This window comes from Cornus florida, unplaced genomic scaffold, assembly GCF_030987335.1.
Source record: "Cornus florida cultivar Cherokee Brave unplaced genomic scaffold, ASM3098733v1 CherokeeBrave_3.0.0_Hap2_Chr11, whole genome shotgun sequence".
In the NCBI taxonomy this organism is placed as follows: Eukaryota; Viridiplantae; Streptophyta; class Magnoliopsida; order Cornales; family Cornaceae; genus Cornus; species Cornus florida.
In genome coordinates this window covers 29,903,438-29,918,802 of record NW_026775581.1, presented here as the reverse complement: position 1 = coordinate 29,918,802, position 15,365 = coordinate 29,903,438, and the positions used below count along the sequence as shown (strand labels likewise).

General features: G+C 36.9%; 1 protein-coding gene across 1 annotated transcript in view; it reads left to right on the top strand.

Annotated features, from left to right (window-relative positions):
• Window positions 1-15,365, top strand: part of LOC132287194 (protein BONZAI 1-like) — a 44,714-nt gene that overhangs the window by 20,413 nt on the left and 8,936 nt on the right. The window contains exons 3-4 of the mRNA XM_059789729.1: window positions 10,057-10,205; window positions 10,299-10,347. Coding sequence (XP_059645712.1) covers window positions 10,057-10,205; window positions 10,299-10,347 — 198 coding nt within the window. The remainder of the gene's footprint in view (window positions 1-10,056; window positions 10,206-10,298; window positions 10,348-15,365) is intronic.

Genomic DNA, 15,365 nt, shown 5'->3' with positions numbered 1-15,365 from the left:
TCATGATGTTACGTGGCATTTTTTGTTTAGGTAATTTTTGTTCTTTGGTGACAAATTATGCTTTCCTGACTTGTGGAATTGTAGATTTTTAGTTTCTCTTTACTTGTGTCATATATCCCTCATCATTCCTATGCTGTAGCTCTACTGTGATATGAACTTTAATATATCAGTTCAATGAGATTTAGCAGAATAAACTGTTTACAAGTATGGTCTGTTTTTTACCAATCACTTCCAAAAATGAACTACTGGGAAATATATATTGATGCGTTGTAGAATTGAAATTACACATGCAGAAATACTAAGTTAAGCACAGAGACATCTTTTTTTTTAGTTGAGCATAAAGGCGTCTTTCTTGTAATGGCCTATAACATATGATCTATACACCTACACAAATGTCGTGTTTGTGGATATAAGATGTAATTGAACACATCAATTTTAAAAAATTCTAGACATGGGGACATGGTCACATGTTTACACTTTGTGAGTTTTTTGTCTGGGCTGTCTACAGCGGAATGAACTACCAAGGGATAGAATTAACACATAGCAAAGTAATGTTCAAGCATGGCATGCCAGAATGTGCTTTAGCCAATTTATTGTATGAAGAAAACCGTGTATGTGACTAATAGTGTCTACCAACTCCATTCCTTTACCTATCAATGTTCCTACATTCCAAGTCCTTATCCTATCTTGGGCAAACTTCTTTACCCGCACTTGTCCCGAAAAACGCGGGAACCCTTGCCTACTTTTTACCGCATCTGGGTGCCGATGCGATGCCCCTTGCCCATTTTTCGAAGCATCTAGAAGCTGATGCAACGCGTCGCTTAAGAGGTATGCCCTAACATCTACTCATATTCACAGGATTCATGTTCACATTCATCATGACAAAAGATTTACTTTGGTTATCAAGATACCCAACACAACCCTCCTCCTTTATCCGTGCTTGGGACTGGCTCTGTAAAGATGACATACTTTCATCATGTGTGGAATGATGTGAGGGTCAAACTCTGACATGATGTGTGGAAAAAGAAACAGACCTTTAAGCTGGGCTCCCAAGGCTCCTTAATTTGGTGGTTGATAAAGATGCTTCAATTTCTGACCATATGTTTCCTTCAAAAAGTGGAGCTGTAGAACCCGGGATGTTGCAAAGCATTCCAAGATCGTGAAGTGGAGTCATTGGTCTTTTTCCTTTAGGTGTTATGTTTTGGTCAATACTGTGGAGCTGGAAGGCTCCATTAATGGAAAGATCAGAAGGGAGGTTCACCATTAGATCCCATTATAGGATTTTGATTGAGGCAACAAGATGGCCGCCTTTCCTTGAAAGTGTTTTCGCACAGTAAAGCTCCCTTCAGTGTTCCATTCTTTGTGTGGGAGGTGGACTAGGAAAGCAATTCTGACCATTGATAATCCAAGGAAAAAGAAATTGCATTGTCATGAAGTGGTTAGTAATTCCCAAGCTGAGTTAAATAAGGACTCTTTGACTTTTCTTCAATGGACTTTCCAGGCATCATTGACTGCCTCAATCCTGACTAAAGCTTGCCCTCGAGTTTGATGCAATGTACCACGATCAAATAAGAACCCGAGTAAAGCCTTCCATCCTTTCTTCTTTTCCTTACTCGAACAAAACACACTAATCTGCTGTTAATGATAAAGAATCTGATTTTCAGACCTCTCTTTAGAAATGTTATGACAAATGCAACAAACCCAAGTTGAATCAAGAATCATGACAGAAAAGTATACACACCACACAAAGAACACAAAGATTTGTACATGGTTCGGCAACAGCCTACGTCCACGGTTGAGATCCGGTGAAAGTTTTCACTGTGTGTCAAATTGGAGATCACAAGATTTTAACTCCTCTCTCTGTTTCTGTACGAATTCCAGAGTCTCTCTTCCTCAATCTCTTAAGTCTCAACCCACAACATATGTACCTATTTATCGAGTTACAAACATAATTCCTTATTGGACAAGGATTACAATTTCTTAGGCCAAGACTTGCCAAAATAAGAAATTACCTAATAGAATACAACTTTAAAATAGAATCCTAATTAGAATAGGAATTTGAGACACAATTTCCAACAAGAAATTTAGTAGATTTCCAACACCTGTTAAACACAAATCAGGAGCCAAGACCTGAGTTAATCTGATTTTTGAATTGAAACAACTCCTAGCTATATATCGTGCCAAGAACCCATCCCAAATCAGGTCACGCATATGAAATCCATTATTAATCAAATCCATGAATGAAGAAGCTTCAGTTCTGACCAAAATATTCGGGAAACTTAAATCTGCTGTAATGCTTACTACACCACATACAGCTGGAGGTTCAATATTTTTATCTTCAAAGTCTCCACCTATTCGTCTGTCAATAAGTGTGAAGTCTGAAATTTCTGCCAACTTCAGAATCAACTTGAAATATTTGCTTAAATTTTTTGAGCAGTTCCCACTTTCTCACCACAAATCCACGATATGCAGATTGAATAATGACGGCTGCTTTAGCTTCTGAGATGTTATTGGCTGCTTCTTCAAACTTCTCCCCTTCTGTCTTATTTTTTTCTTCCTATTGCTCTTCATTGTTATAAAATTCTGAAAGCGAGAAAGTTGTAGTTTCCTTCAGCCTTTCAGATTCTTCATCTTCCCATCCAACAAATTCATCCCAAGCTGATGTGGCATCCACAAAATCAACATAATTTCCAATGTTGCAATTACCAGAAACTAGTGAACTCTTGGCGGACTTGTATCCTGAACCTTCACATGTGCAGGCCCAAAATTCAGATTCTTGTGCATGGTTCACCATTGATGTCCATGTGCGTTGTGATCTGGCAGCACTCTGCTTTGGACTTTTAGACTGCATATGGCACTGAAATCTCTTTCCAGCAGGCTGTCTTACACAATTTTCACATTCATATGCATCCACTTGCTGAGGAGGAATGATTCCATATTGTTCTAATAGAGTGCTCAGTCGGGAAATTTGATGAGAAAATTGATGTTGCAGATTTTTTGCAGCTTTTGAAAGTCTTCTTTTGTGACTATCTTGCTTCCTTGCCTAGCCATAGATCCGCAGCAATTACAGATCTAAGAGGAAAGGCTCTGATTCCACTTGAAGCAAACAGAAAAATAAACAAGTCTTCCTCACAACTGTAAGGGAGACAAGGAATACTCCAATCACCGTCGGAACCTAGATTTCTAAAGGGAAATCTGGGAAAAGCCTTGAGAACTGTCTAAAACCTGATAATACCTCAAAATATATTGTTAAAGACTTGGTTACAGCAACTATAGAGGGCTGTCCCTTTTATAATACTACTATTAATGACACTTGACTTTTCCTAGAATGACTCTTAGAATTCCCACACAACATTAATAAGACTTTACCACTTTCCTAAGTACACTTAGTAATTTCAAAGCTTAGTAACACAAGGACTCTTTGACTTTTCTTAAAGGCACGTTCCAAGGCGCCATTGACTGCCTCAACCTGACTAAAGTAGCTGTTGGACCAGCGGAAGCATGCGAATAAATAGATCCGAAGAAAGCCAAACAAAGCAATCACACACAAACACAAGATATACATGGTACAGCCAAAATCGGCCTACGTCGAGATTCCACTATGATTCGTAGAGATATTACAACAATAGAGTACCAACACCACGAGCCTATTTCCTCGCTACTAGCATCACCGGTGTTTTTCCTACTCTATTAACCCGCATACTACCTTTACCCATCATCTCCCTCATGAGACCACATCTCTCTCAATCTCATAATTCTCAACCCAAAGCTTATGTATATATTTATAGAGTTCCAAACTCAATTCCTTGTTGGAAAAGGATTACAATTTCTTAGAGGCCAAGACTTGTCAAACAAGAAATTACCAAACATAATACAACTCTAAAATAGAAACATAATTAGAATAGGAATTCGAGACACAAATTTCCAATAATCTCCACCTTGACTCAAATTCCATCTAGCCAATCATCACTTCCACGGCATTGATCAGACAATTCTTTTGTCACTTCAATCTCGATGATCCTCCTACAAAACTCCGATTGTCCATACTCTACGCTACTCGATCAATCAAACCTCCAAGGCTCCACCTTGACTACTTGAGCTCCATGCCATATAACCAAGCCGATTGACTCCACCTACAACTACTGAAGCCTGTTGCAGCACATGTTGAGACTTCTTGTGTTTTCTGAATCTCCTTCACCTTTGGCTCTGATACCAATTTGTTGGAGCAACGGAAGCGCGCAAATAAATAGATCCAAAGAAAGCCAAACAAAGCAATCACACATAAACACAAGATATACATGGTTCAGCCAAAACCGGCTTACGTCCACGGATGAGAAAAGATTCCACTATGATTCGTAGAGATATTACAATAATAGAGTACCAACACCACGAGCCTATTTCCTGGCTACCAGCGTCACCGGTGTTTTTCTTATTCTACTAATCCGCGTACTACCTCTACCCATCAACTCCCTCATGAGACTACATCTCTCTCAATCTCATAACTCTCAACCCAAAGCGTATGTATATATTTATAAAGTTCCAAACTCAATACCTTGTTAGACATGGATTACAATTTCTTAAGAGGCCATGACTTACCAAACAGAATACAACTCTAAAATAGAAACATAATTAGAATAGGAATTTGAGACACAAATTTCCAACAGTAGCCTTAATGATTTGCATCAAATGGAGTGCTGGGAAGGCGTGTGATAAGATTCCTTTCCGCGCCTTAAATGAGGCATAATAATGGATCTTTTGAAGGGTTGGAATCTACCCTTTTTAAGTTTGAGTTTTCATTTGTGCTTTCTTATTTTCTTTTAGCTTGATGAGTCGTCCATGCATTATTTTGCGGAGTTTTTGAGAGATTTATATGTAGCCTTTTGATCATTTATCTCTTGTATATATGAATTTCACATTTTGGTTCTTTTTATAATATTTATTTATTATAATAATGTTAGTGTTAGCATTTATGATACCACGATTTATGGTATGACTTACCATAATAGCAGAGATTTGACTATGATATAGAATATGCCATAGAATATGCTTTAGAATAAGTTGTGATTTGATTTTGATTTGATTTAGTTTCCTTTCTTGTAATATGAGCATGTGCTCATTTTATCTATAAATACTAGAGCTGTGAATGAGTAATTCATCTCATTCAAGCAATTCTCTCTTTTCTCTTCTTTTTATATTTCTACTTAGTATCAGAGCCAACATCTTTCCACACCTTTCAATAGCCTTGCTACTTGTGCGATAGCTATCTTAGGCTGTTTGTGACATTGTGTGACGCTGCCTACACATGTTTTTCTGTGTTGCTGTTTTGTGATCGAAAACAGGTATTTTTAAGTTTTACAATTTCTTTTTCACTCTTCTAGGGTTGGGTAAATTGGGATAGTTGGTTTCCAACACCTAGAAGGGCTTGGGTAAAAAAAATTAGTTTACAAAGAAGTTCCGAATATTAAGAAGGAGGCTGTCTTGGCTATATGTAAGCCGGCAGCGCTCCTTAAAAAATGTATGTATTTGGATTTTTCGGGAATCGTCTGAGGAGACATTGTTTATGGTCTGAGGAGACCCTTTGATTTATTAACAGAATTTGTGGTGTTTTTGGAGTTCTTTTTATTGTCGTGTGACAGATTTTGGCAGATTCAGGGTCCTCGACTGTTAATTCTCTTGGCTCACGTTCTGTGGGTGGTGGTGCCATTTTTCCCACCAACTCATCAGAAAATCCAGGACTTCAAATCACCACAGTGAAGTTGGATGGTTCCAACTATTTGATTTGGGCACAGTCTGCCAAGATGTTCATTGGTGGCAAAGGCAAGATTGGCTATATTATTGGTTCTGAGAAAGAGCCAGCTGAGTCAGAGAAGGCATATCCACAGTGGTTTGCAGATAACGCTATGGTTATGTCTTGGCTAGTCAATTCGATGCAACCAAACATAGCTGTTGGCTATATGTTTATGAAGACTGCTAAGCAGATTTGGGATTCAGTTCAACGCACTTATTCTCAAAGGCAAAATAATGCACGAATTTTCCAGTTGGGGCGAATATCACCAGGATTTCTCAGGGTGACTTGACAGTTTCAGGTTACATCGCCAAGCTTCGTGCTATTTGGGAGGAGATGTCATATTATGATTCCTTCCACTCTTGGAAGGATCCAGATGATGCAGTTTTATATGCAGGAATTGTGGAGAAGAATCGAGTGTTTCAGTTTCTTGCCGGGTTGAACGACGAGTTTGAGTATGCTCGTGTTCATTTATTGGGCTTATCTTTATTCCCTACTCTTGAGGATGCATATTCCTATGTGTTGTCAGATGAGAGCCGCCGGACTCATCCATTAGGTGTTGCTTCTGTTGATCGTTCTGCTATGGCAGTTCGGATTCCCAACCTTTCAGGAACTTCACCATCCCAGTCAGTTCAGAGCACCATCCCAGTCAGTTCAGGTGTTGTCAAATACACTTCATGTTCCAAAGTTGACTACAAATCTTATTTCTGTTAGTAGTGTTACCAAACAATTAAATTGTAGTGTAACGTTCTTTCCCTCTCATTGTATTTTTCAGGATCTGGTGTCGAAAGGGACGATTGGCAGTGGGCGTGAAGTGGACGGTTTATACCTGTTGGATGCTCCTTTTTCACCTCAAGCACATTCAGCTTCATTTTCTAATATTGTTGGATCTAATAAAGCCCAGCTTATGCGTTAGCACATGTGTTTAGGACATATTTCTTTTGGTTATTTGAAACATTTATTTCCTTCCTTATTTTGTAACGTGGCAGTGTCAGATTTATTCTATGAAACATGTCATATGGCTAAACATGTTCGTTCCAATTATCCTGCTAGTAGTAATAAATATGCTTTAACACCTTTTGATCTTGTTCATTCAGATGTGTGGGGTCCTTGCCCAGTTACTTCTAGTCTTGGATTTCGATATTTCGTGTTGTTCATTGATAATCATAGTCGTGTTACTTGGGTTTATCTTATGAAAACCAAAAATGAGGTATACACCATTTTTAAAAATTTTATGACAATGGTTCAGACTCAATATGGTCGTACCATTAAAAAATTCCGATCTGACCAGGGTGCAGAGTACACTTATGGGGAGGTACAACGGTTATGTACAGAATTTGGGATTGCGCATCAGCTGGCTAATGTTTAAACTCCTCAACAGAATGGTCGTTCTGAGAGAAAGAATCGCCACATCCTTGACTTAGCCAGAGCAATCTGCATTGGCATGAATGTTCCCTAGTTATTTTGGGGAGATGCAGTTCTTACCGCTGTTTACTTCATTAATAGGACTCCTTTTAGGATTCTTAACTTTGCAGCCCCACTCTCAATCTTACATCCCAATTCATCTTTATTTTTGATTCCTCCATGAGTCTTTGGGTGTGTGTGCTTTGTTCAGCAGTTGGGGCAAACTTGTATAAAGCTTGACCCCAAGGCTTCGAAGTGTGTTTTTGGGCTATTCTCACTCTTAAAAAGGTTATAGGTGTTACCATCCTCCCAGTTGTCGGCGGTTTATATCCATGGATGTTTCTTTCTTTGAGTATACACCATACTATAGTGGTTCAATTGGTTCTCAGAGTGAATGGTTCCCATTGAATATAATGGATGATCACCTTCTTCCGTCTTCAACTCCTCTACCATTACCTGTTTCTTCTTCTATAATTCCTCCTCGTAATACCCCTCCAGCAGGGGGAATTGTTCATTTTTCACAAGTTTATAGTCGGAGACAACAGGTACAAGCTTCTACTCCCACGATCGACTGCCCTATTCCTTCGCCACTAGCTCCGCCTTCTCAAGCTATTGTTTCGCTTGATGATCATCCCATTGCTCTTCGAAAGGATAAACGTTCTTGTACTTACCCTATTTCTAATTTTGTTTCTGATTATGCTCTCTCACCCTCCTATCGGAGTTTTCTTGTTTTTGTTGCCTCGGTTCCTGTTCCTTCCAGTGTTGCAGATGCACTAGCACAACCTCAATGGCGTGATGCTATGACAGAAGAACTACAAGCACTTGAGAAAAATCAGACTTGGGACATAGTTCCGCTTCCTATTGGACGAAAGGCTGTAGGTTATCGTTGGGTGTTTACAGTCAAGCATAATCCAGATGGGTCAGTTGCTCGTTACAAGGCCCGATTGGTTGCCAAGGGTTATGCTCAGACTTATGGCATAGATTATCAAGAGACTTTTGCCCCTGTTGCCAAGATGAATCCCATCCGTGTATTATTTTCCGTTGCTGCAATTCGATCTTGGCCTCTATTTCAATTAGATGTCAAGAATGCCTTTCTTAATGGTGATTTGCAGGAGGAGGTGTACATTCTCCTGCTCATTCTGGTATGGTATGTCGTCTTCGTCGTTCTCTATATGGCCTCAAGCAGTCTCCTCGAGCTTGGTCTGATCGCTTTGGCACTGCTATGCTCAAGTTTGGTTTCCATCAAAGTGCAGCTGATCATACCTTGTTTTTACGTCATTCAGGCGGTAAGACAGTTGCTCTCATTGTGTATGTCGATGATATTATTCTTACCGGCGATGATACTATCGGAATTAATGAGGTTAAGAGCTATCTTGGCCGTCAGTTTGAGATCAAGGATCTTGGTCCCCTATGGTACTTCTTGGGCATTGAGGTGGCTCGCTCCAAGACTGGCATTTTCATCTCTCAACGCAAGTATGTTCTTGACTTGCTTTCTGCTTCTGGTCAGCTTGGCGCTCGTCTTGTTGATACTCCGATTGAGCAGAATCATCGGTTGGCTGATTCTGAGGGGTAGTTGTTGTCGGATATTGGTCAGTATCAACGATTTGTAGGGAAGCTCATCTATTTATCCATGACTCGACCTGACATTGCTTATGCCATGAGTGTCGTGAGTCAATTCATGCACTCTCCTCGTGCCCCACATCTTGATGCAGCTATTCGGATTCTTCGCTACTTAAAAGGGTGTCCATGTTGTGGTATTTTCTTTGCTAATCATGGTCACTTACGTGTTGAGGCTTGGACAGATGCTGATTATGCAGGATCAATTTCAGATAGGAGGTCTACTTCAGGTTATACCACTATTGGTGGTAACTTGGTTACTTGGCACAGTAAGAAGCAGGATGTTGTCTCTCGATCTAGTGCAGAGGTAGAGTATAGGTAGAGTATAAGGCTATGGCTCTTGGGGTAGGTGAGTTGCTTTGGCTGAAAACCTTGATGACAGACTTGTGCCTTCCAGTGTTGCTTCCATTCTCACTCTACTGCGACAACAAGTCCGCCATTAGCATAGCAGCAAATCCCGTTCAACATGATAGGACTAAGCATATAGAGGTGGACCTTCACTTCATTCGTGAGAAGATCATCTCTGGTCAAATTTGCACTCCATTTGTCACAAGCTCTCAGCAGCTTGTAGACATTCTTACAAAGGGCGTCAGTAAGATTGTGTTTGAGAATGCATTGTCCAAGTTGGGCGTTTCAGATATCCACGCACCAACTTGAGGGGGAGTGTTAGCATTTATGATACCACGATTTATGGTATGACTTACTATAATAGCAGAGATTTGACTATGCTATAGAATATGCCATAGAATATGCTTTAGAATAAGTTGTAATTTGATTTTGATTTGATTTAGGTTCCTTTCTTGTAATATGAGCATGTGCTCATTTTATCTATAAATACTAGAGCTGTGAATAAGTAATTCATCTCATTCAAGCCTTTACGCAATTCTCTCTTTTCTCTTCTTTTTATATTTCTACTGTTAGGGATAGTGAAATAGCTTCAGTAACAGGTAAAGTTTGTGGACGGACTTTGTTTAACCATCTGCATGGAAACCTTGTCGTTGTGCTTCATTGTTTTCAAATTATGTGATGTACTCATAATGTTTATTTATTTGATGATGTTTTGGGAAGCTCAAATTTTTTCTTGTAACTTTGCTAGCAGTTGTGCATCTTTGCATACCTTGGTTGAACTGAATCAAAATGTCATATTGTACTGTGACATCTTGTGTACCTTTTAGTTTATAGGTACTGAAATTCTATTACTTCTGCAGAAAGGTTAGGCTGTTATCTTATAACTTTTCTTTTGTTTGTAGAGTGATCCCATGGCAGTTATTTATGCTAAAGGAAGAGATGGTGCACTTCAAGAGCTTGGCCGTACTGAAGTTGTGTTAAATTCGTTGAATCCCAAGTGGATCACAAAGCAAACTGTTACCTATTATTTTGAGGTGGTGCAGACCTTGGTGTAAGTTTTGATATATTATTTCTCTCTACATTTTGTATGTGAATACTTAATTTGTCAGTTTGATGTACCTTGGGAAGTTACTTTTTGTTACAGGTTTCATGTGTATGATGTTGACACTCAGTTTCACAATGTTGATGTAAAGGTATACTTATATGATGCTGTAATCTGAGAAATTTTACCATGGTGGATGAAACTTTCTGAATTTTATTTACTTATTTGTATTATTGAAGTGGTACATAAGTTAATCAGCAATTGTTGGATCTTTTAGTAATATAATTTAAATATCATATGATATTTTTCTCATAAATACAAATAGTTTTCTTTTCCAATTAACATCTGGGGAAGTGTTGGTGAAAATGTCAAAAGTAGGTAGCGTTAAATGGACAAAAGTTTTAGAGAGAATGGAAACACTCTAAATCTTAAACTAATGTAGACTTTACATGAACTCAAGCTTGTATGAGTTTGAGATTGTCCGATCACCAGTTATTACGTTATTGTGTTTGTTTAAGAAGCACAGACACTTCTAAGAGGTGTCGTGTCCGTCTCGGACTCTGACACTTCATGGACACTCCTGGACACGTCTTCGACACGTCTTCGACACTTCATGACTGTGTCCATAATTTAAAGATTATTTTTATTGTTTTGGACACTTGGTCGATGCCTCTTGGACACTTGGTCGGCACATCTTGGACACTTGGACGACACATGTAGGACACGTAGTTTACACATTCCGACACTTGATAACTTATCCCACACTCTGTCTTATATAAAACATGCATATAGCTGTCATAGAAACAACATTATGAACATATATCAAAGCTTCCAACCTCTTTTTCTTTAAAAATTGACATTAAGCACATGTCATAGTATGTAATATGCACAAAAACATAATTACAATGACAAGATAGAATAGTAATATCATATATATTATAATATATTCTTTTTGATATTCTTATAGCTTCACCTTCTAACTTATGTAACTTTAGTATAGAATCATAAAGGTATTAAAGTTCTATAATTGTTAATAGATAAATAAATGAAAATTTTTATTTATGTTAGTCGTGTCCATGCCGTGTCCGTGTCCTATTTTTTTAAAATTTGACATGTCAGCGTTTCTGTGTCATATCGTGTCCGTGTCCATGCTTCATAGGTGTTTGTTACTGGAAATGGAAGGAAGTACGGAGTGAGAAAAAATCCATTGTTAATATATCCTTATAATATACAATGAAATTGTAGTTTAATTGATATTTTAATATTTAAAGAACTTGTAAGTCCTTACTAGTAATCTTTGTCCACAACTAATGTTCAAGCGAATTGGAAATATGAAATAATTATTTATACTTAGTACAGATGTTTGTGGTGGTTTTCTTGCACATGACTGAATTTTCTTAATACAGATTTTTTGCATTTTACCCTTAATGTTTGTGGGAGGGGTTGTTCCAATGGCAAAGTTCAGGTTGACAATTATGAAGACGAGGGTTCTAGCCTTAGAGCAGCCACTTTGTGGAAAATAATGTCAAAGGTTACGTCTAAGACAGTCTTTCCCTCTCAGTTCTTCACGTAGATGCGATAGTATTAACTGCCTTTTCATCTCAAAATATAGCTAACTTAATCTTTGAGTGAATATGTTCTTTTCACATACTAATTAGACAGTCTTTCCCTCTCAGTTCCTCACGTGGACGCGATAGTATTAATTGCCTTTTCATCTCAAAATATAGCTAACTTAATCTTTGAGTGAATATGTTCTTTTTACATACTAATTAGAACACTACCAGACCATGATCAAAATTTCCTAAAACAACTCTCTGGAAATTTCAATTATAAAACTAAGAAATAAGACATGCATAATCTTAAACCTAGATTGATCACTATGCTTTAATAAGCTGCAATCATGCAAAGAACTATACTTAATCCTACATCATAAAGTCTTCAAATACCAGAAGCAAATTAACATGCAAAACATCTTAAACTTGATTCTAACCGTGGAAAGGATAAAATCACGTTGAACAATGTGCAAAACTAAACTAGCCTACACCTATTGTCCTAAAAATGCCACTAGTGAATTCAAACCATATTAACCTATTAAATAAAATAAAGCACGTGGAAAAATTTCTAATGCCCAATAAGGCTCAAAGCAACAAAAACCAAGCATCAGAATCCCTTGATAACATAAAATCAAATTAAGACAAAACTAATTAAAGTAGAGATTTTATTGTTTCTCCATATCTCTAGGTGGAAAATTTTAAAAATTGAAAAAATAGTATTTTGTGAGGATTCGAACTTAGTGTTGGAATATTTTGTAACAAAATCCGGAGTTTGTAACTTGTCCTCTATTTTCATTAGTTAGTTAGTGGTGGTACCTATGTCCAAGGGTAGAATTAGAATTTCAAGATACGTTAAAGCGCAAAAAGGTAAAATCGTCTCTTGAATGGTTCATAGTCATGTATATTCTTATCATGACTCATTTAGGGCATAATGCATGCACGTTTTGATTCATGAAAAAATTATTATGCATGCATGGAGTTGTTTTTTGAATAAATATATTCAAACAGGATTTCTTTTCACTAAAATAGAATGTCTCGAGTGATATATTGAGTTGTTGAAACTTGAAAGTTTCAAAAAAAAAAAAAAAAAAATGAAATGGGAAATAGCTCAATCAAATGCTGATCGATCGAGCCTGGACGACAGCTATCAATAGATCGTTGCGTGAATAGCTTTTTTGAAACTTCTCTAAATCAGAATTCTAAAAGGTTTATTTTATTATTACAACTAAGAAACTAATCTCTTTGTACTCAAAGCACTATATATGAACACCTCTAAGCTCTCATAACACACACACAGATGCAAAGATCTCTATACATTACTGACAGTGCACATAAGAGAGAGATCATATATTTTAGAGAGCAGAATTTTTTTTTTTGTAATCTAGTATCTTGCACTAGATGTTGATTTATTATTCAGTGTGTTTATCATCAACTTGTGGAGCTTAAATTGTCATCAACACCAGCTCACATAAATATATGACAACTAGATGTCACTATTCATTGGAGATCAGAAGTCGATAGAGAAGTAGATTACCTGAGAAGTGAGTTTATGGATCTATGGCTGGAGGATCTGGGTTTGATGTTGTGTAAGTCTGAGTTGGGAGGGGCTAGGTGCTTTTTGGGTTAGCGTCTGGTAACTTAGACTGTAAATAATGGATTTTGATGTGCCTGGACTAAGTTCTGTGGTTATTATTATTATTATTATTGGGGATTTTACCCGTAAAATCACGTGTTCATTTGTGTTTTTTTGGTTTATTTATTTTTGTATTCTATATTTAACTAATTCATATTGCTATGTTTGAAATATAATTGTGACAATTTAAAAATCAATTATTTTTATTTAGATTTGGACAAGATCTATTCACTCCCCTATAGATATATTTTGGGCCTTGCGCAAACTCTCATGTAAGAGACTTGAGTTATATTAGTCAAGATAGGGGTTTTACTTTTTCAAAGTAAAACCCTAAATAATGCACAGAGGGAATTTTCAAGAATTATATGGATGAAAACAAGCTAAATCTTGATGTTGACCCATCTAGATTAACCAAAGGATCACAAAGTTTATAACTGTTCAAATTATATAAAGGCCAAAGAGACTTATTTTGGTAAATAGAAAACTGAATCACCAAAATGTACAAGGAACGTGGCTTAGATTACTTGAAGATTTAGGTCATATCAAAATGTTAAATACTGGCGCACAAACATGTAAGATAATAAAACAAATAAAAAGTTGATGTTTGATCCGCTTACTCCAAGGTGTCAGAATTCAGGTCCTAAGTTGGATTGTGGTGCAAGGATTGTCCGTCGGGTCAGGTCAATGATCTTAAGATCCTATAAGATGAGAGGGAAAAAAATATAAAATATATGTAATCAAGAAGTCTGAAACGAGACAGTGAATAAACCTAAAACAATAAAAAGAAATATAGAAATATTATTTCAAAAGATGGAACATGTATGTGTTCACGGATTAACAAAATAATTGAGAAAATTTCTTAACATGTAGAGCCCTCACACCAATATTGCAATATACCATTTGTAAATTGTGCATTGGAAATTGAAAGAATAAGAAGAAGAAGAAAAGAAGAGAAAAAGAGAAAAGAAGAATTCCACAAATTTGTAGATACTATTCTTGAAGATGACATTGTTTATTTATTTTTTGATAAGTAAAAATTTATTAGAAGATGACATTGTTTATGAAGAAAGAAAAGAAATAGATAAACCGGGCACTCTTCATGATGAAGAGATAACAAGGACGCTGTTCACAAAGAGAGAAACATGTCACTCTCAATGAAGAAGAGATCAATATGAGAACCAGAATACTGTTCACGGAGATAGAAAACTAAAGGAAATAGGTGAGAAAGAAGACACATAGAAACACTGAAATACATGACACTGTTCATGAAGAAAGAAGGGAGAAACAGACTAAGAAAGAAGAACAAAAGAAAAAGAAGAAAAGAAGTTGATGTATTTATCAACAATTTTATATAAACAAAAATAGAAAAAGAAAGGAAATTTCTAAACATAGAAAATTAATCAAAGTCATATTAATCACAAATTGTAGTGTATATTTTTTTTATCAGTTGAGGATTTGAATCACTTTTTTGTTGCACCATTTCAGCCATTGTTAGCTACTTCTGTCACTTGTCCATACTTCGAACTTGTTGCTAGTTTCACGTTATATGCGAGTGAAGCCTAATTTATAGATTTTGGGAAATATTTGGTTATAGGTTTAGGGTCTTACAATATTTTCAGCTAGAGAACTATATGTTGGGTGATGGGCTTTGGATTTTGTTAAGTTCTAGACTGTAGGCTAAAATAGAATAACAAAACCGGGAAAAAAAATTTAGAAAATCCTTAGAACATGGATTTTTAGGATCATGATCCTATGATCTTGAATGATCCTTGGAATTCCACTGAAATACTCTGCATTAATATTTAGAATTTTGGACTGTAGGATTGCCTGATCGAGATTCGGTTTACAATGGCTTACTTTGAGTTTGTGACCTCTCAGAGTGATTCTAAATCCTAATTTCTCCAGAATCGATGATGACAGAAATGAGTTAACTAGTTCCCACTTTTCAGTCCTCCATGTCATACACTGATGCCTCATTGTTTG